This window comes from Cajanus cajan, chromosome 5 (assembly GCF_000230855.2).
Source record: "Cajanus cajan strain Asha chromosome 5, NIPB_CcT2T_4, whole genome shotgun sequence".
Lineage (NCBI taxonomy): Eukaryota > Viridiplantae > Streptophyta > Magnoliopsida > Fabales > Fabaceae > Cajanus > Cajanus cajan.
Genome location: NC_138521.1, coordinates 54,755,218 through 54,782,721, shown reverse-complemented (window position 1 = coordinate 54,782,721; position 27,504 = coordinate 54,755,218). Strand labels below are relative to the sequence as shown.

The window sequence follows — 27,504 nt, the reverse complement described above, 5'->3', positions numbered from 1 at the left end:
AAGGGTAAAAAAACTCAAGTTGATGGAGTACATTTAAGGTCAATGGAAGTGTGTGCGTGGCGTTCTATCCTTTTCTATTTGTTTTTGTTTCCTTCTATGTATATGCAGGATCGATGCATCACATACTGGTAGCATCATTAGCTCACGCAACACATACAAGCATAAAGGTACGAGTCATTATGTACAAAATAATAATAAAATCTGAGGATTACACCATCCCATATAACTTGGAAATGATGCTCCCACACACTGCTGCTTCCTAATACACATACAAAAGCTTATTCGAATATTCATGTGGATTTCGCAAACACCAAACAAATACGACACCCCTCTCTAAACTACATAAATATAAGGACGTCATATGCAATCCTATTCAAACACAGTAAAGTTAAATATAAAACACATTTAAGATTCTCACATATTTAGTATAATATTTCAAGGGAAATTAATTATATTTGCACGTCAATTTCGTACAATTGTCTCTGCAAATTAAAGAGAGATATAGGAAGATAAGCGAGAGAGGTTTGAGACAAGATAAGTTATGTAAAAGAGAGAAATAAAGGAAAGAATGACATGATCTTATGTAATTTATATTTTATAATTTAAAATTAAGGAGAGGAAAAAAACATGACTTTAAAGAATGTAGTATCACGAGTCATTATATTCAATAGTCGTCTTCACTAAAAATAGTGAAGATATATAGAAAATGATTTATCGACACTTTGCGTTAATCTACACCCAGAAAAATAAAGAGATATAAAAGAGAGAAGTTTAAATTTGATAAGTAATATGAAGTGAAAAATAAAAAGATAAAAAGAAATACAAAAATATCGATTAGATTTATATATTGTATGACTATTCATATATCATTACTTGAACATATAAGATGTTTAGCTATAACAATCACACTCACATGTATCAAACGTGAATATTTTATTTGTACCCCAAAATAGATATTTTACAAAATATAGAGATGTCAGGATTGTATGCCTGCGCACTAAACATCTTTTGAATAATATATACTTCTAAATTAATGCCTTAACTAGCTAGTGAACTATAGTGATTTAAGTTAATTTTTACTTTATCTTAATTTTGTTCAATTAGCTAAACTAATAATATTAATTTTTGGCCTTCTAACTTTATTTAGTTTCAATTCAATCATCAGAACTTAAGGTGGGAGAAGATTTGATATAAATGTATAAAAACTTAGATTTAATTCATATTATTGTTGGTGTAATTTTTCCAACAAATTCTTAAAAGAAGTTTTAATTCAATTCATTATTTTCGTTTTTATATCTCATATATCCTTGTTTGATAACTATTTTACCTTCATAATATATAAAAGGTTGAGATAATTTATATAGGATTTTAGTTTCAAATCATATTATCACAATTGGATACAAAAGAAAATCTAGTTTATTTCTATGTTGCAACATATTAGACTTCTTCATTAATTCGTTGAAATCTCGTGTAAATTTAGATTTTATTGAAAAAAGTTATCTTGACGCATTTGATTTTTCATGTGTAAGTTAGATAGAATAAAAGTTGCACATTAATGGTGAGTAAAAAATCTTAAAGAGATCTATTATATTATTATCATAATACAGAGATTTTGTATTTAAAACTAGATGGAAAAAAGAGAGTTGTAAAATATAATCAAATTCGACCAATCATTTTAGTCGATAGAAACACAAAAAATTTCAATATCTTGATCATGATCCAATATTTAGAGGAACTTTTAGTATGTGTCTAAAGTTGGACAATATACCTTGACTAAACTTTAAGTTGTTCTAATGGAATTGTGTTATCTAAGGAATGAGGTAAAAGGTGTTCTAATGGTAAAGCTCTCTAACATGGTTAAGGCATCATGATTACAAGATGAGTACTTGTAAAAGACAATGACACTCAAATTAGTAACAATTATCCCAAAGTGATAATGTATATTAAATATTTTTCTATTACAATGATGTTAGTGTATTTAAAAGGATAAATTATTTGGATTCTTTATCCTAATTAATGTCACGCAGAGGTAATCAACATTATCTTGTTATAGAGTAGTTATATTGTAATTTACTTTAGATAAAAATGTGATTCATTATTCGTAGATGTATTATGAAGCCTCCTAGGTGAAGTGTTGACCTCCATCAACACTTAGCTTAAACATAAGTTGATTCTACATTTTGTTGACTGATGTAGTTTAATTATTGATTGAATCTTAAATTCTTAGTTTATAACATTTTTAATTTCAACAATGATGAAAAAAGAACATTTAAGTTTTGAGTATTATTAGTCATACCATACCTTTCACCCTCTTCCTTTTTTAGACAACTTAGTTTTTACTAATAAAAAAAGGAATAAAATAGTAAAATGTAAGTATACCTATCAATTTGGGCTTAGCCCAGCTAACCCGTAAATAAGGTCTAGCTAGATCTTGAAAAAGATTATCTAAATAGAAAAGGTCATTTTGGTCCAGTCCACTAAGGCCGACAGGCCAAATAGGCCTAGATTGGGCTAGCTTGTAGGCTTATGGGTTGATTTGTTAAACTAATAAGGAAAATAATTTGAACTACTGTTATTGCACTACTACAAGATGCATATTCTACATCGATTCTGCAAAGTCATCTACATCGGTTCTAAAACCAATGTAGAATAGAGCGACTTAGAAAATGTATATATTTCTACATCGGTTTTTCTTAGAACCGATGTAGATTGCCTTTACAACATTGTTCTTCCACCTGCCCAACATCGTTTCCAATATCATGTATATAACCTCGTTTCCATGTTTGCTGACAGATTTGGAACAAAAAGAACAAGCTATATTAAATTCAAAATGCACAAAACATTAATTAGAGATCCAAGAACACCAACTCAAAAACATTTTCACAAAATCAAACAGACACAAACACCAACATCAACTAGAACTTAAGCTCATTATGTTTATGGTTGCCGAGAAACCAAACACACCAAACCCTAAACCCCAAATTGTGAAGTAAAATGGTAAAGGTGAAGTCTTTGCAACAGAAAAACAAAAACTGGGAACAAGGGATTTGGGTGGCTCTCGGATCTGAACTAGGTCAGGTGGTAGCGATGAATAGTGCTCGTACTTCATATGCGAATGCCTCGAAACGAAACCGTCGTCCACACTTAGTGGCGGCGCATCCACCACTTCCTCGTGCCTCGCCGAGCGCTGCAGCGGCTCCGTTGTGGCCTGGCCATTGGTGATGAGAACCGAAATCTTGGGGACTTTGTCAGAGTCCCTGCGCTTCTTCGCTACCTGATCCTTGGAAGGAGGGGGAAGCGGCAGAGCCTTGTTGCGGTGGGCCACGTCATTCGCCTGGGCCCGAGTCGCTGGCAGGAAGAAGGCGGCATTGGCTTGGCTTCCGGCGGAGGTGGGAGGAACTAGGGTTTTGAGAGAGAACGTTTTTGTGAGAATGTTGAGCGTGTGCTTATATTTTTGGATTTGAATTCTACATCGGTTACTGTCAAAATCGATGTAAAATTTTTCATATTTACATTGTTTCTCTACTAAACCGATGTAAACATGCTTACATTTTCAATTTAATTATGCAAATGCCACTGCGTTCTTCTTTTACATCGATTTTACTTAAACCGATGTAGATGTGACGATATTAAATAGTATTTTTGTAGTAGTGTTGTCAATCTATAAATCTGTAATGTATTATAAAATAATAATAATAACAACAACAATAACAACACAATAATAATAATAATAATAATTATTATTATTATTATTATTATCATAATAATAATCCTTCATTCTCCTGTGTTTGTTTATAGAGTTACGGTTATATGTTTAGATAGGGTTAATTGTTGTGAATGTTCTTTCACTTCTATTTCAGGTACTAATCATTTAAGATGTCATATTATCAAATTTATTGGATCTCCTAAGTACCAAGAAGTTGGAGTCATGTTTGATAACAAAATTAGTTTGTTGAAGCAATGAAAATTTGATTTGAAGACTAACAAAGATGCACTTGTTAAGTATATTATCAAGCATGATCTTCTATATATTTATGTTGAATTTGAAGGGGTTTAGATACCGAGTAAAATGTTAAATCATATTTTTAAACTCAATTGTTCTTAGAAACATTTCAATAGTTGAATGTAATAAAGTGTTTTTACCTAGATAGAGAAAATTGAAGAATATGCTAACTACTAATATGGATACAACATGTTTGACTTCTAATATATGGATATCTATAACTACCCACAACTATATAATTATGGCGGATTCACTTCTCATTTGTAACTAATATTTATATTAGTATCAATTAATCATATTATAATTTTTATTTTTTATTATAAAAATAAACTTATTTTCTTAATCTATTTTTTTAATTAGGCCAATTTAGCCCAATAATTTGACATGGATTAGATTAAAAAAAATGATAGTCCATAAAAAAATATAGGTCAAGTCAATTTTAACTTAAAATAACATTTGACTTGTATAAATTAGACTAAACTTAACATATCTAACCCGTTTAACATGTTTACTATAAGACAACTAAATATTTTGTGGAGTTTTATTTAAATTTATTTTACATTCAAATAAAATGATGAAATTTAATATTATATCAATAACAAGATAAATGAGAATAAATCTTGGTCATCCAATAATAAGGGTTTCCATTTTTTCAAATGAAAGATTTGAAGACCTATTGATTCTAATAACTGATTATAGAGTGGATCATTCGGACCTTTCAATTCATAGATGTGGATCTCGGACCTATGAATGGGGATACCCCCGAAACTCACAAAGAAAAAAGGAAGTGAGTTAGACAAAAAGAGAAGAAACTTGGACAAAAAAAGAAGAAACTTGGACAAAAAGAAAAAAAGTGACTTAGACAAATCTTTTTTGTCGACCTCACTTATAAAATTAAATAAAAAACTAAAACTTAAATTAAACTTTAAAATTGTGTACTTTTTCTAGGCAAATAAAATATTAATTTTAGCTAGTTTATCTGTTTTGTGTGTAATGAGTCAATTTACATCACAATCATACCTAGTTAATGATTTGCTGTCATAAGATCAATCTATAAGGCTGGAAAGACAATTTGCAATGCATAACAACCAAGTGCCGAAGACTTATGCACAGAAGTCTCTTGGGATATGATGCGATCCCTTTTGCGTCTTCGTGAAATTAATTCAAGCTGGACATTTATCATAGACATCTAGAGATCAAAAGAACAAGACAAAGGGGGAAAAGAAGTTGAAAGTGAAATAAGAATGTACCTTCGTACACAATGTTTACTTCTTAATACGCATTTACCAACACAATCTATCCCTTTACTATTAACCCAATAAGCAGTCGCTATTTGGATCTACTTTCTCATCTATCTATACCCCATTTTTTAGTCGATAAGAATTAGATTAGATTAGATAAGATAGATCTGATCCTTTTTCTTCAAATGTCGTCGTAGCTTGATCATGATATGATATGATTTGCTTAAAATGATTCCCATTTGATGTAAATAACTAGAGTGAAAAGGTGAAGGCATTTTACGAGTCAACTTTTTTTTTTTTTGGCTTGAAAAATTATGCCTTAATGGTTAATAAACACGAGGAGATATTTTATTTTTATGGTGACATCACATCGAGTAATTAATTAACCCTTATGTCAAGGCGTTCTTTACTCCTTTAGACATATGAACATGTGGGATCCTGCATCCCCAATCCCAATCCTCTAAAATACACTTTTCCAAGGTTGATAACAAAAATAAATAACCAAACAAAGAAAGTTGAAAAAGGAAAAGAGGATTTGCGCCAAATCATTGAATAAAACAAACAAACGTTCTACCAATCAACATATAATCAATTAGTACAGTATGTGATAGACCACTATTGCAAGCATAATTTTAAAAATTAGACCGATCATTGAATTGGTTAAGGTACTGGGTTAGTGGGTCAAAGATTGAATTAGTGAGTCACTAGTTGAATCGCATGACTCGATTTTTATTTATTTTTATTAAAAAATATTCATATTAAATATATTTTATACTTATAAATTTTAATAAATTTATATCTTATTTTAAATTTCAAATTTTCTATCTTATTTAAAATTATTTTTATTTTTATTTTGTAAAAAAATATATAAAAAATTACATGTTAAACTGTATATTAATACAAATTAAAAATATAAATAATATATACATATATAATATGCTTGCAATTGATATCACAAAATAATATATGTAATATCTACATAGATATTATATTATTAAATATATAATTTAAAATTAATAATATACTATAAAAATTATTTAAGTTGTATATACTATAAACAAATATATTAGAACAAGTAATCATTGTTATATTTAATAAGAATTTTTGTTCTTCCATTGAGAGATTCAATTATTATTATTATTTTTGTGATTTATGGTCCCTTAAATTTAAAAAAAAAAATAAGAAAAAAAAGTAGTTGAACCAGTTTGACCCACCGGTTCACCGGTTGAACCGGAAAATTGACCGGTTCAATCCGGTTTGAAACGAGTCGACTGCATAACCGATCTAACTTAAGATTTGGACCGGCTGAACCACCGATTCCCAGTCCAACCGGTCCGACCAGCCGGTTCGATTCGAGTTTTTAAACACTGATTACAAGTAGTGCATAGGTGCTGCAACAAAATTGTTTAAACTTTAAATTTAACCGGTAGTTTAAAATTTAAGCTTTATATATACTTGTGTTAAATATTTGAACAGAATTGTTCACAATAAAAATTACATATAGTTCATATAAAAAATAAAAAAAAAAAATTGTTCCCATATTGATCAGTGCAAGCAACGTAGAGAAAAAAAAGGAAGAAAAAGACTAATTTGATAAGATTTATGTGCACCCATACGGAAAATTGGGATATTTAATTATAAGGTGGCAAAGCAAGATTAAAGTGTTCCTTACGTGACACTCGCGATCTGCCTTTTCGTTTTATAGAGCACTCTTATGTGGTAAATAGTGCAAAGATTAGACTTTTGATTGGGACTAACTATCTTACTTATTGCTTTGGTTGGAAGTGGGACCAACCACATGGAATGGCATGGGCCATTAAGAAGATACCCTTAATACAGAAACATGGCTTATGGATAAAAATATATAATTTTGGTCTCACAAAGATATGGCACTATTATTTTTTGGTAAATGCTTTTGATTTGATTTGATTTGTTCTCTCCCAATTTGACACTTGAAACTTGATTCCGGACCGGGATTGGTTTTGTCCCTCTCAAATCCCTAACCTTGTATTACATTTCCATTTTGGAATATGCACGATAATGAGTTTGTATAAAAGAGGAAAAATAAAGTTGTCCATGTTTTTGTTACTGACTTCATGATTCTCAGTGTAAATTTTTCAATAAAAATTATTATTAATATAATTTTTAAAAGAATTACTGTAAAAATTAATAATATATTTATCATATATAATAATTTGATATTAAACACCGGTGTAAAATTATTTTGTAATATTAATGCATAACTTTTTTTTTCTTTCTTTTATCTTTCTTTAGCGACCATTACATTAAAAAAATAATATATATATATATATATATATATATATATATATATTTTAATAGTGTAAAATAATCGTACACTATCATTCAATTACAAATTATCATAAATTATATATTAATTATATTAAAAATCATACAAACATTGATTTATGATTAGTTTAAAGTGTAGAATATAAATAACAGAACTAATGCAAAGTATTCCCAATAAGTAATAAGAACATCGCATTATAAATATTTGCACTTTTGACAATCCTGATGTAGCTAAGTTTATCATGCTATATCATTAGCATGAGAATCATGGGGACCAGTGATAGTATACCATAGTTTAAAATTGGAACAACATTGCATGCTAATTCTAAAACCAGTGCAAAGTAAACAAAGTGTGTCCTGTAATCTCATTATTTCGTTTTGAGATGTACTATTTATACAAAAAAAAAAACAATAATTTTAACGACATTAATTATTTTTTACCTCATTTTATCTCTTTTCTTTGGTGATTTTCTTTATTATATATATTTTTAAAATACATTATATAAATACAATTTGTTTTCCATTTTATAATATTCACAGCACAGTCCGCGCACACCTTTCGGTAATTGTAAACTTTACTTGAACATTACGGTACCGTTTTATTTTATAACAAGTAGGCTTGAGATTTAGTGAAAAATTTCCGTGCTTAGGCAAAGGAACTAAAGATGCTTTGGATTTTAAATTTTAAAAGGCATTCAACTCAAGTGATGATCCAGCAAAGTCTCAATTTCATCTAAAGTATAACTCTTTCTTAACTGTTTTGTTAAATAAATAAGTAACTAGTCCAAGTTTTTTTTTTTAACGTAATCAGTCAAGTGTTAAAAATTATAACATTAGTCGTCCAAATATTGAAAATTTTATCAAATTGATCATTAAAATTAGTAAAATATACCAACTTAAATTAACCATAGAGTTAGACTAGTGATAGATGATTAAGATAATATGTACACGATCTTAAATTTGAATTTTAGTATCCTTTTTATATTTTTTACTAATAAAAAAATTCTAACTCAATATTACTTACATAATTTTATTTCTTTAGAAACTTGTTTCGATGTAGGAAAGGTACTAAATATTACCTAATCGTTTGTCCGGAGTCAAAGAGTCCAAAAGGTGCATTTTGCTTGTTTTTGTCTTAGAATGAGGATTTTAAATCTAATTGTTGTATCTTTATGGGTCCCGAGTGTAACACTTATTACCCCAAGACAATATTAAAATATTTCAAATACAATAATTATAATAGTCTTCAAGTTGAGTAACGTTCACAACATGTTAAATTGAAAGAATACTTGAGAATTCTCATAATATAAACAAATCAAATGTCTAACAAAAATCATAATTCAAATAATAAGAAAATTCTTTATTATGTCCAATGGTGTCACATCCTATTAGAGCATACATATATCTCACAGGGCTTATGCCTTGTTGCCCACAATATCTATATGATAATCATTACCTACAATACACTAAAAAATAGAGGGGGTGAGAAACGTCTTGCTCTAATAACATGTTCAACATATACTTCAATAAAACAAAGTAACAATTTATAATTCATAGCAAATATAAGAAAATATTTACACAACTTCACTATTCATTATGTTCACGTTAACAAACCCATACTTCACATTCCCATCCCATTAAGTCACACTTTTTTTATGATACTTACATAAGTAATATGTGTATGCTTATATTGTGTGTCAAAATCTTAATAACTCAGTTCATGGCCCAAAGGCTTAAACTCGTGTGCGTGACATAGATCTCATACTTATAACACACATCATTCTCAATTATTATACATATCTCTTACTCGTAATCATATCTCATACTCAATTGTTACACACATCTCATACTATATAAATTTTCAATCAATCATGTCATCTCATTACACATGTTGTAATGTCAATCCATTCACATTCCTCATCACACTCTATTATACGCACCTCCCTAAATTAATAATTATAGCACAAAGGCTCTCATCATGCATACAACTCAATCATAACATCTCATGCTCATAAAAAGTGCACAAAACCATAGTTTCACTTCTAAAGTCAAATTATGATTTTTCTCAAGAATTTCATACACAGGTAAAAAGGGAATGTAACCCTAACCTAATAGGTTAAGTGCCTCCTAGAGGAGAAAACTCTCACTTCACCTTATCTCGATGAATATTAGATGAAGGGCACAAATCTATGGGTGATCTTCAACGATTTTGAGTTCTTCTAGTTCTTTAGAACGCGAACACACAAGGAAGGAATGAGAAATGTAAAAATATAAAACTGGCATAACCCCTTATAAAACTCTACAACCCATGTTTAACCCATTAGTTAATCAAATAAAATGTGGTTACACTTTCCCTCCCTTTAAAAACTTAAAAATAAATATGTAAAATACACATATTTCTTCCAACACAATTATACTAAAAACACATTTTTCCCAAATATTTATTATACCAAAATAAGTTCACAAACATTTTTTTTGTATTTAATAAAAAACACTCATAATTATTTAAAAGCCTCTAAATATGTATATAAAATTTATTTTATTAATTAAAACATACTTTTAATAATTTTTAGAATACTTGGGGCGTCACACTAAGAATCTTGAGATTTTGTAAAAATTTATCTATTATTGAGTAGCGTATTTTGGTGCATGATCATGATTATTAATAATTAGACTTTGTACCAAATATGAGTTTTGATTTGAAAAAATATCGAGTTATTTTGGAGATATGGGTCTCAAGTTAGATAAATGCCAAGTTATTTTCGGGATATAGGTCTCATGTCGAATATGGGTCTCGAGTCAGACAAATATCGATATGTTTTATAAATAGGGGTATAACTGGTAGAGTATTTAACCAAGAACTCAACCAAGCCTTCGATATGTTTTATAAATAGGGGTATAACTGGTAGAGTATTTAACCAAGAACTCAACCAAGCCTTCTTAACCAGGAACTTGACTAGGCTCTCTCGGTTGAGCCATCCCGGTTAAACCTTCGACCCTCTTGACAAAAGGCTAGGAAGATACAAGACTAAATAAGAGAAAAGATAATACTTGAGAGACTAAATTAATGGTGATTATTTATAAATTATGATATTTTTTTTTCATATTGTAGAGTAATCAATTTCAAATAAACAATTATATAAAAAAGAGTCTGGATTTTAGAAAACTTATAAGAAGAAAAAAAAAAACCCTATAAGTTAAAATCACTATTACAAGGGTTAAAAAATTGTACTGGTAAATTAACACTTGTAGAAGTGTTAATAAAGAAAACTGCCCCGCCACCTTTGTCTATGCCCCTACTTCATTGTCCTATGCCCATGGACTAACTAGCGTGACTCGAATCATATCCACAATGAAATATATCGTTGATGAGGCCCTCAATCCCCAAACATCCCCTACCCCCTCTCCTCCATCTTCTTTGTGAATGCCTCGTCAGTCCTCAATGCGAACCTTTACTACTGTCAACCTTTGCAAACGGTTCACCATCACGAACCTTTATCACTTTAACCAGATTTGCAACCTCCCCTGTCCCTTCCTCTTTCTAAATCTATATATTAAAATCCTTAAATTGGATAACAATACTCACTCTTTCTCTTAATCAATTATTTTCGATACTTGTTCTACTTTCATTGGGAGGTAAATTTTCCACACCTTCTCTATAACTAGGGAAAATATCACTTTCAATAATTTCAGATTACCTTTCATTTATTTTTATGTGTGCATTATTTATGTGTTTAAATTTAAAGTTTATTTTATATCTTAATTTAATTATTTATCATAAGTTTAAAATATGATTAATATATATTAATAATATTTATTTATTATGAATTTTAATAATAATATAATTTAAATTTTAAATTATTGATTTTTAATTAATTATAATTATAACTTTTAAAAGAAATAAATTTTTATCTTCTTCGATGAACATGCTAAAAGATTTGTTAAAATTTGTATATCTCATCGGAAGTAGAATAAAGCAAATTATGAGATCCAATGTCTCTCATTGTTTGTGGTATTGATTTAAAGCTCGTACAATCTACTATTTAATTTGGGCATTCATCTAATATACGAAATATTTAATAAGCCAATAAGATTAAACAGAATGAAAAATGTGTTACATTTTCTTTTATAGAATTATGAAAACTATATTTTTTGCTTGATGCAATAAAACATATAATTTTAGCAAAATAATGTGTGTCTACATTTTATGTAGTATATGTTTATATTTTAAAATATTTATATATAAAGAGTCTTATTTATTATTTTGTCCCAAACACATAAATGTAAAAATTAATCTTATAAAAAAGAATTTTATTTTATATTTCTTAATTTTTTCATTAAATATTTACAAATAAATTTATTCAAACAAGACCGGAGTTAATTCTCTTATATATGCTTTAGGCTTAGTAATTAAGTAATTATTTTGCTAATGATAAACCAATTAATCATTTATAGATTTTAAAGAAGAAAAGGAAAACATTTAAGCATTTGAAATGCCATTTGTACAAATTTTCTTTTACAAATTGTATACATTAATATTATTATTATAAGAATAAAAAAGGTTCGAGTATAAAAGTACGTGCATGCTACCACAATCCTGTAACTAAATTGATCCTGTGTATAAACTGTCTAATTAATGATATTGTTTCATGTGGTGCGTACAATTTGTGTTTTCCTTTCCACAATGTAGAATCAAAATCTGAAGGGCCTAAAGGGAGATCTGGAACACAGGGAAGGGAAGGAAGTAAGAAAAAGGAAAACCAAAGATGAAGTGGGAAGTGGAAGAAGGAGTCACATGTGAATGTGGAGATAATAAAGAAAGAAAAGAATCCACAAGACACAAAAAGATGAGTGTGAAGTAGATAAATGTTAATCTTAATTTTATGCCACTCCTATATATGTATATGTTTATTTTGTTTATAACTTCGTTTTTTTTTATTACTATTGGTTAATTTTATGAGATGCGGTCATTGTCAGAGACTCAGAGGCTCTGGACCCAGCTCACGGGTCATTACCAGGCACCAGCTAGACCCAATACTACTCATGCACCATTCTTCGCCCTTCCTTTATATCTTTCACCGCGTAAAGTTTCTGTGCATTGCCACGTGTCTAAATATTTCTCATTTACAATTTTTTTGGGTGCATTTTTAAAAGCTAAATTACTTTTTTTTGTTCTATTTAATACCAAATATGTCTACTTGAGCCCTAAACGGCTGACTTAAAATTCTTTAATAGGCGATAGGCTTTGATTTTGCATTAGTTATGTTTTGTCCGATTATATCTTTTTTTAGAAAATTAATTCAAAATTTTTAATCATAAAAGTCAAAATATGAATTCTATAAAGTAAACTCACAGTTAAAATGAAAAGTCATAAAAAAAAAAAGGTCATAAGTGAAAGATCATTTCACATTCCTATAAATATGAAGATTTATGATAAGATTAATTGCTACTAAAAAGGATTCATCATCTAAAGGGGTCACCACTTATAGAGAAATTTAGATTCTTATCAATCTATTTTAGAGTTCTCTTTGAGAAATAGAGATAAAGAGGGTGATAAAGTTTTGTGTGACAACCATTTTCCTCCAACAAATAATACAATTGAAAAATACAAAATTTAATTAAAAACTTGCGGATAAAATAAGTTCACATAAAAAATGTCTCTAAACATCCAACCGAATTAAAACAAAATTATAAAGTATAAGGTTTGCAATTGTATCTAACAAGGAGGAAATGGTAAATCAAAATAAGTCATAAATTCCTATTCTAATCTCGTTGTCTCGATGTTACATTATTAGAGCAAATCCATCACTTCAGCTCTCGACAACTTGAGTGTGGACCTCATCACTTAAGCCATTACCTAAAATACACCACAATAAAGGTGGGTGAGAAATGAATTTCACCCAACATATAGTCAACCCACATACATTTCAATCACAATAATCTCATCATCGCATATATCCATCACTTATTATCACCACAATCACATCATCATATAGCTCATGTGTCATGCTCATACTCTCCTCAATGCATATGTAATGCAATCTCTTAAGAAGTATCAATTCAGAGTGCTGCACAATAGACGGATTTCATCAATTTCCTCAGGCATCACCACGCATGGCCACATCGTTTACATCACTTATAACCAGTGTCATATTATTAATCACCACTTATGGCCAACATATAAATAATACATTCCCCACACCGTTTGCATCACTTATGATCGGTATCACACTGTTAATCACCACTTATGGTCAGGGTAAATGTGTATGAGACATGCACCCATGCTCATGTCATGTCACCTTATTCCTTCATCGTTTCTATCCATGCCAATGCACAATTAATAATAAGCCACATCCAACCACATCTGTACATCAATTCATCCAAACACCATTCATAATTAATCATACAATAGTCATATATGGACATCATACAACTCACCATCATCATCAACATGCATCAATACATATAGCATATTCATAGAATACGTCGAGCTTCACCAAGCTGCGCCCGACTTTAAGCCACAACATGTTTCACGCTCAGTGTAATTATAATTACGCATGGCACTAAGAAACCATAAAGAGCACACAACTCTTTCGTGCCTAACTTAATTCTAATTACGCCTGACACTAATGACCTACAAAGAGCTCACCACATTATTACACTCGGCGTGATACATCCCACGCCTGGCATAATTTTGTTTGGACTTCACATTCATCCATATGAATGCAAGCTAGGGGCCAAGAACTCACATCCGACGCCCAGCGCATTTTCCAGAAAATGCAGCACGAACAAAACACCCCAAAAATTTACAATCAATTATATAGTCATCCTTTTTCTAATCCAATCAATCAGAAACAATTATTTTTATACAAAAACACACCATACGTCATTAATTTCATGAAACCACATATCAATTAACAATACCCAAATTTCTCATGAAACTTTAACCCATAGAGACATTCCAAGGGATTCAATTATCTATCATAACATTAATTTTACCAAATAATGCAATAACAAGTTCACAATACAATATAGAACCTAATTGGGTTATCAATTTTAGCTTCAGAAAAGAAATAATGGAAAAATCTTGAGAAGTAAGGGATATCTCCCACTAGTTATTCTTTCTTGTAATCTCACACATAAATCACTCATTTCCCCCTGTTGAAAATAATGGTGAATGGAGAGAACATATTCCTTGTGTACTGCGAAGTAAAAGATGTGTTTATATACAAGTAGTGGGCCTAGGCCCGTAAGATAAAACTATATCTAACAGTCCCCCTCAAGCTGGTATATATAGATCATATGCACCAAGCTTGTTACAAATATAATCAATCATAGGACCTCGTAATGATTTGGTGAAGACATCTGCTAACTGATTAGTAGAGTTAACAAACTAAGTAGTAATGTCCCCAGATAAAATCTTCTCACGAATGAAGTGACAATCTATTTCAATGTGTTTGGTCCTCTCGTGAAATATTGGATTTGAGGCAATATGAAGGGCAGCTTGGTTATCACATATGAGAGCCATCTGTGTAACTTTGCCAAATCCCAGTTCTTTAAGCAACTGTTTGAGCCAAATAAGCTCAAACGTAGCAGAGGCCATAGCACGATATTCTACTTCTACACTAGATCTTGCCACTACATTTTGCTTCTTACTTTTCCAGGAAATCAAGTTATCACCGATAAAGACACAATAACCTGAGGTGGATCTTCTGTTAGAGGGAGAGCCTGCCCAATCTGCATCTGAGTATCCCATAACTTGGGTATGATTGTTGTAGCCATATAATAAACCTTTTCCTGGAGCACCTTTGATATACTTCAGAATGCGGATGACTGCATTCCAATGTCCTGCACATGGAGAATTGAGAAATTGACTCACCACACTAACCACAAAAGAGATGTTAGGACGAGTTACCATGAGATAATTCAATTTCCCAACCAATCTTTTGTACCTCTCAGGATCTGAGAAAGGCTCCCCCTGACTTGGTAGAAGTTTAGCCTTAGGATCCATAGGTGTATCAATGGGCTTGGAACTCATTAGCTCAATTTTCTCTAAAATATCCAATGCATACTTTCTTTGAGATATTACAATTCCATTTGTAGATTGCGCTACCTCAATCCCCAAGAAATATCTAAGTTTTTCAAGGTCTTTTGTCTGAAAGTGATGGCAAAGATGTTGTTTTATCTGAGAAATGTCATGATGATCACTACTAGTAAGAACAATATCATCAACATACACTATCAAGTAGATGCACCAAGCAGTGGAATGTCGATAAAAGACCGAATGATCAACTTTGCTTCGAGTCATACCAAACTGTTGGACTACGGTACTAAATCTACTAAACCATGCCCTTGGAGACTGCTTAAGACCATGACTGTGATTATGGACAAAACATGTAGATCCAAAGACGCGAGGAGGTAGAGGGTGGAGAGGTTGAGTGGGAAATAAAATAGAGTGAGGTATTTGATTGTTGAGGACAGAAGATGGCATTCGATTGATGAGATAGCATGCAGTGAGAACAACATCACCCCAAAAAGATTGAGGAACGTGACCATGAAGTAAGAGGGTGCGAGTGGTCTCAATTAGGTGTCTATTTTTGCGCTCATCCACCCCATTTTGTTGAGGGGTATATGCACAAAAAGTCTTATGAAGAATGCCATGGGAAGCCATGAAGGCTTTAAAAGAGTGAGAGAGGTATTCACGAGCATTATCACTACAAAAAGTATGAATAGAAACACCAAATTGAGTCTGAATTTCATCATAAAAAGATTGAAATATGGAAAATAATTCGGAACGAGATTTCATTAAAAATAGCCAAGTACATCGAGAGTAATCATTAATAAAATTTACAAAATATTGAAATCCTAAAGTGGACTTAACCCGACTCGGCCCCCAAATATCAGAGTGAACTAAAGCAAAAGGAGACAACGCTCGGTTGGGGACACTCGGAGAAAAGGAACTACAACTATGTTTGTCCAACTGACACAACTCACATGAAAAATGAGACAACTTAGACAGACGTGGTACAAGGTGTTGAAGCTTGGCAAGGCTAGGATGACCTAATTGAGCATGGATGAGGGAAGGGGAATCTGCCACCAAACCAACAGGAGCAGAGGTGCGTAGGTGATAAAGGCCATGGGACTCACATCCGGTGCCAATCATCCGTCCTGAACTCCAGTCCTGTAAGAAAACAAAATCTTTAGTAAAAGAGATAAGACAATCAAGAAAGCGAGTAAGACGACTAAGGGATAATAAATTAAAGGGAGACTCTGGGACATAAAGAACATTGTCAATGGAGAGAGAAGGAGAAAGATGGATAGTACCAACACCATGAGATGTGGCGCGATATCCATTAGCCGTAGTGATAGAGGGTAAATAAGCAGAGGTAGAAAGAGAGGAGAAAAGAGACCGATTACCATAAATATGATCGGTAGCACCAGAATCTAGGACCCAAGGGCTAAGAGAGGTGGAGTGAGTGAGACCAACAAACGAAGGGCCTGTGTGTGCAATAGAAGTAGTGGAATTGGAAGCTTGACGTTCCTCATACCATTTAAGGAAGTCATTGAAGAGAGTTAGAGGTCCAGAGCTAGAACTATCAGAAGGGGTAGCACCAGATGTAGTAGAGACAAGAGAGGTAGTGTGTGCAATAGTAGTAGCAGGGCGAGGGGGACGACCATGTAAGACATAACAACAGTCAATTGTGTGGCCCAGTTTGTGACAGTGATCACACTTGGGATGACTTTTGCCCGGTTTGCGAGAACGTTGGCGATCATCATGTTGAGAAACCAAAGTAGAGGAGTCGCTAGTGGGAGCTGAAGAAGGTATGTCAGGGGAAAACTTGCTAGGCACACGCAACAGAGTGGACCAAGCCGAGTTCAAGGTAGGCACGGTCGAAGATCCCAAAATTTGATCACGAATGGAAGAGTACTCATCAGGAAGCCCATACAATGCCATCAACATAAAGAAAGTTTGGCGTTGCTCTAGTTCCATGGAAGGAGTGGCAGCGGGAGGAAAAAGTTCATCGAAGTCAGGTAGAAGGCCATGAACTTTGCCCAAATACTCAGCCATGGAGCCCTCAAGGCATCGTGGGGAAATGATATTCTGGAGATTTTGACACACACCATAGAGACGTTGAGTATCATTGGTGTATAACAATCAGGCTTGTTCCCATACATCAACACATGTCTCATGGGCACGAAAAATTTGCTTTAGGGAGGGATGAATGGTCGACTTAAGGACACTACAAATTTGAGCATCAATTTTCGACCAACGAGGACAATCTTTCTCATCAATAGAAGCAGTTGTCTGGGTAAGGTGAGCAACATAATCCTGTCCCTTAAGCCAAAGCTTGATATCTGAAGCCCAAATATCATAATTGGTTCCATCTAACTTGTCAATGGAAAGAGGGACATTGACATAGTTAGTGAAAATATAGGAGTCAGGTCGAATAGTGGAAGGGGAAGCCATAGATGCTGGAACAAGAGAGAGAAACAGCAACAGGAGAGAGAAAATGGCCCGAGAAGGAAGAGATCTGTGACAAACGAGGTCCGATCACAAAACAAATAGTAGATCGGGGTATAGGAGGTCAGGGCGAGTCCGGCGCCGGTGATCGCCCCTGGAAAAGTCGCCGGACGCGTCGCCACGCGCGGCAACCGATAGAGAGGAGAGAGAAACCATGCGCAGCACGGAGTTGGCGCATGTGGGCACGTGCGACCTCTGTTTGCCGCACGACCAGTGGCGTTGGGTTTGTCGGAGGAAGGCGAGCCAAGTTGAGGGGGGTCGCCGGCCGGAAAGCTGGCGGCGGCGACGATGGCAACAAAGAAAAATGCTGAAAAAAGAGGGAAAAAAATAGCCGGAAAGAGACACGACGAGGTGGGTAGTCGAAAAACGGTATGAGACACGTTTTCCTAGCACCGATGAATAGTGGGTCCACCGAAAAGTCAAGGATAGACTCTAGATACCATGTTGAGAATAATGGTGAATGGAGAGAACATATTCCTTGTATATTACAGAGCAAAAGATGTGTTTATATACAAGTAGTGGGCTTCGGCCCATAAGATAAAACTATATCTAACACCCCAATACCTTTTTGTGTCGATAAAAGAATGCGATGCAGCTTGGGATAATTTTAAACACTTCTCCTCAGAGCTTTTTCCTTCTCTTCCTTATCTCTCCCAGTCCTTCAAAACACAAAATGAGACAGATGGGTTAACTCTGCCTAACCTCTCTCTTAAAAGCCCACTAAACTAGGTCAACCCGACCCATTTTCTTTCTTCCATTAAAATAAATAAATAAATAAATAATATAATAAAATAATTTCCACTTGTAAAAATGAATAATACTTATGACTATAATATAATAGTACGTAGTTGATTTTACTAAATATTTTAATTTAATTAATTAATTTATAATTTTTTAGTTAGTTTATCTACTAGTTTAGCCAAAAAATACTTTTAAAATGAGATTTTTTTTAATGTATAGAAGCGACACAAACTTATGTATAATACTTTAATTAATTTTATTGTTATTAAATTATCAAAATTAAAATTTCACCTACTTCATAACGTACCAAATTTCTCGATAATGCTATTATTAAGTGGGTACGTTTAGTTAGGTTAAATTATTTTTTAATTAAAAATAATAAAAACACTTAAAAAATTATACTTAAATTTTGTTATTTTTAATATTTAAAATGACAAAAGTTATATAAAATTTCTTAAATATATGTTACTTTTAAATTTAAATTGAGTTTACTAGATACTAACATTGATCTATCAATGAGAAGATTATGGCAGATGCATAATGACCCAACTTTAATTCTTGTTATTGCTATTGTAATTTTCTTTTATTAATAAAATATATTAGAGTTTTACTTTAGTACTATATGTTAATTTTTAATTGAACTAATATTTTAACTTATATAATGCATATACTAAATATTTATTTTATGTAATTAATTTATAATAAATTATATATAAAAATAAAAATTATATTTAAATATATAAATTATATTTAAAATTTGTATAAATAAATATGTTAAAATATATAAATTATTTTTTAAAAATTTATGATAAATGTTAGGGATGGCAAAATGGGCTGTGACCCGTGGGCTGGCCTGTTGGCCTGCCAAAAATTAGTGGTCGGACCCATCATTTCAACCCGTTAAGCCAAATGGCGAGCTAGCCTGTCATAACCTGCTAACTCGCAAAAGTAATTAGGCTTCAGTTGCTTTCATAAGTAAGGAATTTGTTTTGTGGACTATAAAAAAAATTTAGATTATTAGTAATTTGTAAGTTTGTAATTTGGTTTTAATTTTGGTGTAAGTGGACTAATTTCTATTTGATTTTGTTCTAAATTTGTAATTTGCTTTTGTTGAACATATATTATGTACTAGATGTATGCATTTTTAATTTCATATGGTTATATTTATTTATTTGTAACAATTTTTTTTATTTGAACATAAAATATATTTTATTTTGTAATTTTTTGTGGTATGTGAGTTGGCCTGCCAACCCGCCATCCAGTCCTTAGGCAGGGCGGACCAGCATTTTCAACCCGCTTTTCATTGGCGGGTCGGCCCGACCTGACTCGTTTTTTGCGAGCCATTGGCAGGCCGGGCCAAAACGTGTCAGGCTGGAATCAGAAAGATCTTTTTCAATTAAGTTTGAATTTTTGAGTTTGGAATCGGGACTCTTCTACTGCATTTTTATTTACTTATTTTTTTTATTTCTTTTTTATTTTCTTTCATCATTTCTTAACTCCCATAAAGTTTGATCCTGTAGAATCTGACACATTTTATCATTGAGTGAAAAGTACGAAATAAATCAAATTGATTTTTCGATCCAAAGTACTATGCGAAATCTTCAATTTTTTCCGTTTTGCCACCCCTAATAAATGATTCATATTATAGTATAATGTTATTTTTATTTATTAATAATTTATTTTAAAAATATTAAAATTTAATTCATAATTTATTATATCGTATAAAAAATTAAATTAGATAAATTATTAGAAAAAAATTCTAAAAAATCTCTTGTCAAATAAACATTTCACTCTCGTATAAAATAAAAATTTATATTTAATATATAGAAATTAATTTGAAATAAAATGATACGTTGATCAGTGAAATAATATAACTACACTAAAAACATAAAAAGAAATTACATATAAATTTTGTTTGACTAAAAAATGTTAAGAATAATACACATTTATCATTCGGATTTCTAAAGCATTTATATTATACTTTTTTTGATAGAATCTTTTTAATCATTTATTTTTATAATCAATATACTCCGTACTCCAGTTAATAAAACCTTCTAAAAGTCATCTAAAATAAAACCTTAAAAAAAATATACGATAATAATTACAAAATAGAAAATTAACTATGCAGATTAGTTTATTTCTATGATGAATATTTAACAACTGACTACTCTTATTCATTAATATACAATATTTTATGTTATGACTATTTATATTTTACTTTAATATTATTTGTATTAATTTGTCTAAGAATATACTAGTAATCTTCATATAGTTTGAAGGTTAAATGAGAGCTCCAAACGAATATTCTGGTGGAGGAGGCACCTGCAAAAGGTACTCTGACGTTCAAGTCAAGACAAATACGAATATCGATAATAATAAATGAACAATAATTTTTACCTCGAGATGTGGACTATTTATACCAACATTAATGGGCCAAGTTTTGGATAGGCCTTGTACCAGGGTTACCAAATTAGGTAATATTCCGTTAATTAGCTTGCACACATGATTAACTCCTAATCAATAATTAGGAATGATTATCTAATCCATAAATCTCTTATCAGGTCCTTTCGACTATCGGGGATGCCGATCAGGGGTGTTGATCGATTGTCAGCAACCAAAAATGCCGAGATAAACCAATTAGTGTGAACCCCTTCGGTCTCTGATCGTGCCGATAGACTATGAATTCGATCGGCAACTGGTCGTGCCGATTGATGTGGACCCTATCGGCCACCTACCATGCCGATTGGTGTACATGGAGACAATCAGGTAGACCTCTTCTATTCGTCTTGTGAAAGGTGTCAATGGATGCAGACCATTCGGCCACATGTTGTGCCGAATGGTGGCAGGATGGCTGAAGGGTATGGCCAAATGGCCTAACCTGTACATTATTAAATTATTTGTAAGAATTTGATTATATTTCTCTATTTTTTCTATTTTACTTTCAAATTTCTTGTAGTTTTATATTATTTTTAATAACATTACTACAAGAAACTTGACTTTAAGAGACAAACGAAACCTGCCACTATTTAATTTTTTTTTTTACACCAATTTGTCACTAGAAGTTAAGAATCTATATGTATAACTCAATTCCATATTGATCTACAAGCATAATGTATTTATTATGATAGTCATGTAACAACAACTATTGACTATCATTATAAGATTATTTTAGCTATCACTATAGCCTTAATTTTGAATTGTTGTATTTGGTTCATTGCCCATATATAAAAGTTGTTGGGTTGGACTTACAACAAGGTGTTTTTAACTCATGACCAAAAATATATAAGCATATACAAAATACAAGAGCGTGATATATCAAACTTTGCAACCATGAATTTATTTGTAATATTTATTCATCTGCGTAATATTCATAGATCATAAGCATAGCTTTTCAATTATTCAAATATGTAGATGTATTAGATAAAGATAATGAGCTCACAGTTTATTCTAAAAGAAATATAATTTGTATACTAAAATTTTCTCTTTCATTTTATTAAGTTCAAAACCACAAAATCACCAATAGGTTTTCTTTCCTCATTGTCACAAAGGTCCGTGATCATAGAATAAGCAATTCTCCATGCTTCAAATAACATTATCTTGAATATGATGAATTACAATGTGATGATATGTGTATAAAACTTACTTAAAACACCAATCCTTATTTATACTAAGTACAACCCCAACTATAAAAAGGAAACATCATGAGACAAGAAAACATGAACCTAAGAGATGATGAAAAGTAAGAAAATTATTCCTAAAGGATAGTTTATAATGTGATGAGATATATGTTAACACATTTTAATATATTCTAACAAACTCTATATTCAAACTCCTACTCATAGAAAACAAAGCAAAATATTATCATCACTCATCAGTATTTGACATCATATTAATCCAACAAGTTAATAATTCCACTATGAAAAAGACAATAATTAAATGAAAAGTGAAATATAACATAATTAGGCTTCTTTTACTAATGTAGACACATACAAACAACATTGTTCTATGTAAAAGCATTCAGAAGTCTTTGCCTTTAAATTCCAAGCCTATAAAACTCTACTATTTGCACAGAAAGAAAAGAAACAGAAGTGGTAATTCAAACTTTTACATTGTTTCTTTTATCTAATATTTTCCTCTCGATAAATTTGGAAAAATAATTAGATATTTACTTTTAATTTTAGATCTCATATTTGATTAACGAGTGAAATTTCGTAAGAACATACATCATAATCAATATATGCTCAGAAGGTGTGACTAGTAATTGATTCACATGCAATGCTATAACACTAACCTATAAATCAAAACCACCTACCTAGTGTTGGACTCAAGAATTAAACACAATGAATACAGGATAAAAATTGAAATAATCAAATTTTTAAGATAGATTTTTGTACAAACATTGTGCTTCTCCTTAACAAGGATTTTTCTCCTCCAAAAATACAACGAATAACAATCTAACTCCTTATTTTTATTTTACAAGTTTGTAGCACAAGTTATATATCACTATAATTGTCACAATTATAACATATAATTAGAGATGTTAAATGGGTTGGACTATCTAGACCAACTTGACTTATACGGACCAAATAATATTTTAGGACCAAATAATATTTTAGGCTACATTGACTTGATCTAACCTATATTTTTTTAGGTTGTCATTTCGTGGCCAACTTAGCTGATACCAAATTAACCTAATTAAAGAACACATTTAAAAAAGATTAAACATATTTTTTTACAATGAAAAAAGAGAGTTATAACATGATATAAAAATTATAACATGATTAAAAGGATTAGTAACAATGCTAGACTCTCCTTTTGTATTAGGTAGAGTTTTCATTGTATCTAAATCATCCTCCATACTATCAAAAATATTATCAACATTCATGATTGTAATATTCAAAATTAAATAAACTTATTAATTCAATTTATAGTTTCCACAATGAATAATAAAGCAGTAATAAGCCATTTTCACTTCACTTTCTCCCCTGCTTAATGAAATAATGAATATTAGTAGTTGTTGATATACCTCTATTCAAAGTGAAAATATCACTTACACACACCTCAACATGATTGGGGTAGGCTTTCAAGACGTTGTTGATGATGAGCTAAACGACTCTTACAACTTGTTAAGGAGAAACTGTCCATATTTGAATTGAATTGACCAAGTTTTTTATTTCGTCGATTCAATTTGCCGCAAAATATTACGACAATTTTTATTTGTGTAAATGCGGAAGAAAATTAAAGGTAGTAGCAATATGTTGTGTTAATTTGCATATATATGTCAGAACTCGAAAAATGTCGATCTTGTCCACAGATGGTTTGACTTCTATTTGAAAATTTCATCGATGTAGGAATGCTTGAAGATCAGACTAATACTTTACCAATAGTTTTTTGAAAAAGATTCCTAGGAGTTGTCACTGACATTTTACCCAAAATGTCAAAAAAAGGAAAAGATTTTTGAAAATCAATAATGACCTTAATAGTCAGAATTAGGTTTAGGGTCGATTACGTATAGGGAAGATATTAGGCACCCTACGACGCCTTAATTTGGTACCCTATGACGATTTTAGCATAATAATGAACAATAATTTAAATGTTTACCCCTTTTATTAATTATTTACATATTAGATATCTACATGGTGAATGACGTTCTTATGATAATATAATATAAATAAAACAATTAAATAAATAATGAAGGGAAAAGAAAGATTGGTGAAAATACTTCTACAACAAACTTTTATAGAATAATCTTCCAAATGTGATACACAGATGCATTTTGGCAACCTTTCGCTCTACAAAAGTCTAACAAACACTAAAAAAAGTACAAAGAGAGAAGAGAGAGATTCTACTTGGACTAGGTCAACCGAGCAGTGTGTTTGGAAATGTGTGCGTTGGGCACATATTTATAGGCACCTGAAGGCACAAAATGACCGTTCTAGGGGCTGTTCCAAATTAGGGTTTTAGGCTAATTTTTAGATTGGGAGCGAGCCGTTCTGGTTTGGGAATGAGTCGTTCTTAACTAGGATTACACATTATTTTTTATAGGTCAGAACAACCCATTATGGATTGGGAACAAGTCATTCACAACTAGGGTTTTAAGCTAAATTTTTGGTTTGGAACAACTTGTTCCACGCCTAAAACCCTACCTTCGAGCTTCTGAGCCTTTTGTTGCTGTTCTGGTATGTTTTGATGCTCTATTAGGCCTTCAAGGACCGCTCATGTCGTTCTAACAGTCTTTTGTCCTTAGTCTTAACAGTCTAGACGAAATCTGGTGTTAATAGTATGTATGAATAAGTGAGTATTTTTTATTATTATTTTAAAAATATAGATCCATTTTCAAATGTGCATTTATGTAAATGTATTGTGAGATGTGATGTATTTACATGATATTTTATTTTTAATTTTAATATTTGGGTGTTAATTTGCTATCACTTGTTAGTACTTATTAATATTTTTTTTTAAATTATGCATGTGCTTGAGAAGATTATTCAATTAAATTGAGAAAGTTTCTCTTGTAGATTAAAAAATCAAGACAACATGGTATTTTTAGTAAACATTTTTTAATAGAATGATATAAAAATGATTACATTTGTCCATGTATTTTTATGAAAAATGATTAAATATATTTTTAGTTTTTCAATTTTTGTCAATTTTTATTTTCAATTCTTGAACAAATTTCATTTGATTTTGGTTTCTGAAATTTTTCTTCGAAAACAATTTTTTTATGCTAGTGGCCAATGTTAATAGAAGAAAATTTTCTAGGACCAAAGATGAAAATCGATAAAAGTTCAAAAACTAAAATTAGTCAACAAAATTAATCAAGGACTAAAAAAGTTTGACAAAATTTCAATAAGCTAAAACATATTTATTTCTTTATTTAAAAATTGAATTTCCATAATGACTTTATGTAAATGACATAAATACTATAAAAAAAAATCCTAAAAAGTTTCCAAAAGTTATAGATAAAATTTTAAAAACTGATGAGAGACATAGAAAGGAGAATGCTTTGTCAAGGATTTACAAATTAAATATTTAAATAATGAAATATTTGCACGTTAAAAAAGTTATAAAATGTATAAAAGGTTATATATATATATATATATATATATATATATATATATATATATATATATATATATATATATATATATATGAATAAATTACATCCAATTTGTACACAAATAGTCCTTATGGTCTGTAGATATAAACATAGATCTTTAGACCTTGAAAAAAAAAATGAAAAACTACTTGACCCGAAATTACTACATTTTAGTACTACAAGAATATTAATATACTTTGCTAATTATACAAAAAACTAATATATTAATTTTCACCAATTAACTAGCAAGATATAATTATGTACAAACATGATAAATAAAGTAAAACACATGCTTCATTATTTGAGAAGTAATTTGTGAAATACATGTAACAATTGATCACAGACAAAATATTTGTTTGCGTGCAATGTTACAAAAAATTCATGTTGACATGTGAAACAACCTAAATCAGTCACATCATCTGATTATGCAAAAATTTCAACTTTACACAATAATGTGATTGGTTAATATTAATCTATGATTCAGTAAATTTGTTCACGTGAGAATCTAGTAAATATAATCCCTCTCCAAAATCAATGCCAAGAAAAACTACTCATCAATTAATACACAAGATTGAACTTAGTTGTATTAAAAATGATTATTTACATATATGTGACAATGAAAAATAAATTTGTTCTAGCCTTTTTTTTTTTCTTTTGCCATGAATTTATCTCATTGGATATTTTTGACAAAGTTTATTAGTTTATACTCCTTTCAGCTATGAATATAAGAAAAAAAAACATCTCATATTTATTGGTCATAAATATAAATAAAATTTAATTAATCTCATTCTATTTAATTAACGTTGTCATCTTTAAAATATTTCTTTATTTAGTTAGAATTGTATTTTTAATGCCTTTTTATTTTTGATATTAATTTTTAAAGGAGAATAATTTTAAAAAATAAGTTAATTTTAAATAAAATTAATAAAATTAAATGATGTAAACAATTTTTATCAATTAGAATGTTTGTATGTTTTGTTTTTATATTCAAAATTGGAGAGAATAATGACTTAATATATGATATAAAATAATGATATACTCTTATTTCTTTCACTAATTTTTTTTATCTCACAATAATTAGTGAATAAAGTTTCGACGGCATATATTCTTATATAATGAACATAAAATGGGAGTGATATGAAAATTTAACAGTTGGTTGTAAATTTTCATTGTATATTAATATTATTTATATTTCATTGTGTATTTTTTTATTATAAATTAATGTAAAAAAAATAATAGTTTAAAAAATAAAGTTATGTGTATTTTTTTTTAATATTTTAGATCGGAGAAAATATACCAGTAAAAAAGTGAGGTAAATATAATCATTAATCTTTAGTGAAACATTCTTTACTTTATTTCAATTGGATTGAAGCACCCCATTGAGAGACATTTTAAACTTTGAAGCACATCATCATTCTTTGCAGTTTGCAGGTATAAATAGCACTGAAATGGGAATTTTTGTGAGAAAAGAAAACACAAGAAGAAAGGAAAATATTGAAAGTTGAAAAATTAATGATTATGCAGTAAATAGCATTTATAACACGCCCCAGTTTCCTACTCATCGTCGTCAACTGCCACAGTGCTACCCTGT

General features: G+C 30.6%; 1 protein-coding gene across 1 annotated transcript; it reads right to left on the bottom strand.

The window, feature by feature from the left end:
- Positions 1 to 14,944: 14,944 nt before the first annotated feature.
- On the bottom strand, positions 14,945 to 17,620 carry LOC145958089 (uncharacterized). The gene is made up of 3 exons (XM_083074557.1): positions 16,838 to 17,620; positions 16,580 to 16,732; positions 14,945 to 16,300 (listed from the first exon to the last, which is right to left on the bottom strand). The coding sequence occupies exons 1-3, from the start codon at positions 17,618 to 17,620 to the stop codon at positions 14,945 to 14,947; spliced, it is 2,292 nt and encodes a 763-aa protein (XP_082930683.1).
- Positions 17,621 to 27,504: the final 9,884 nt, after the last annotated feature.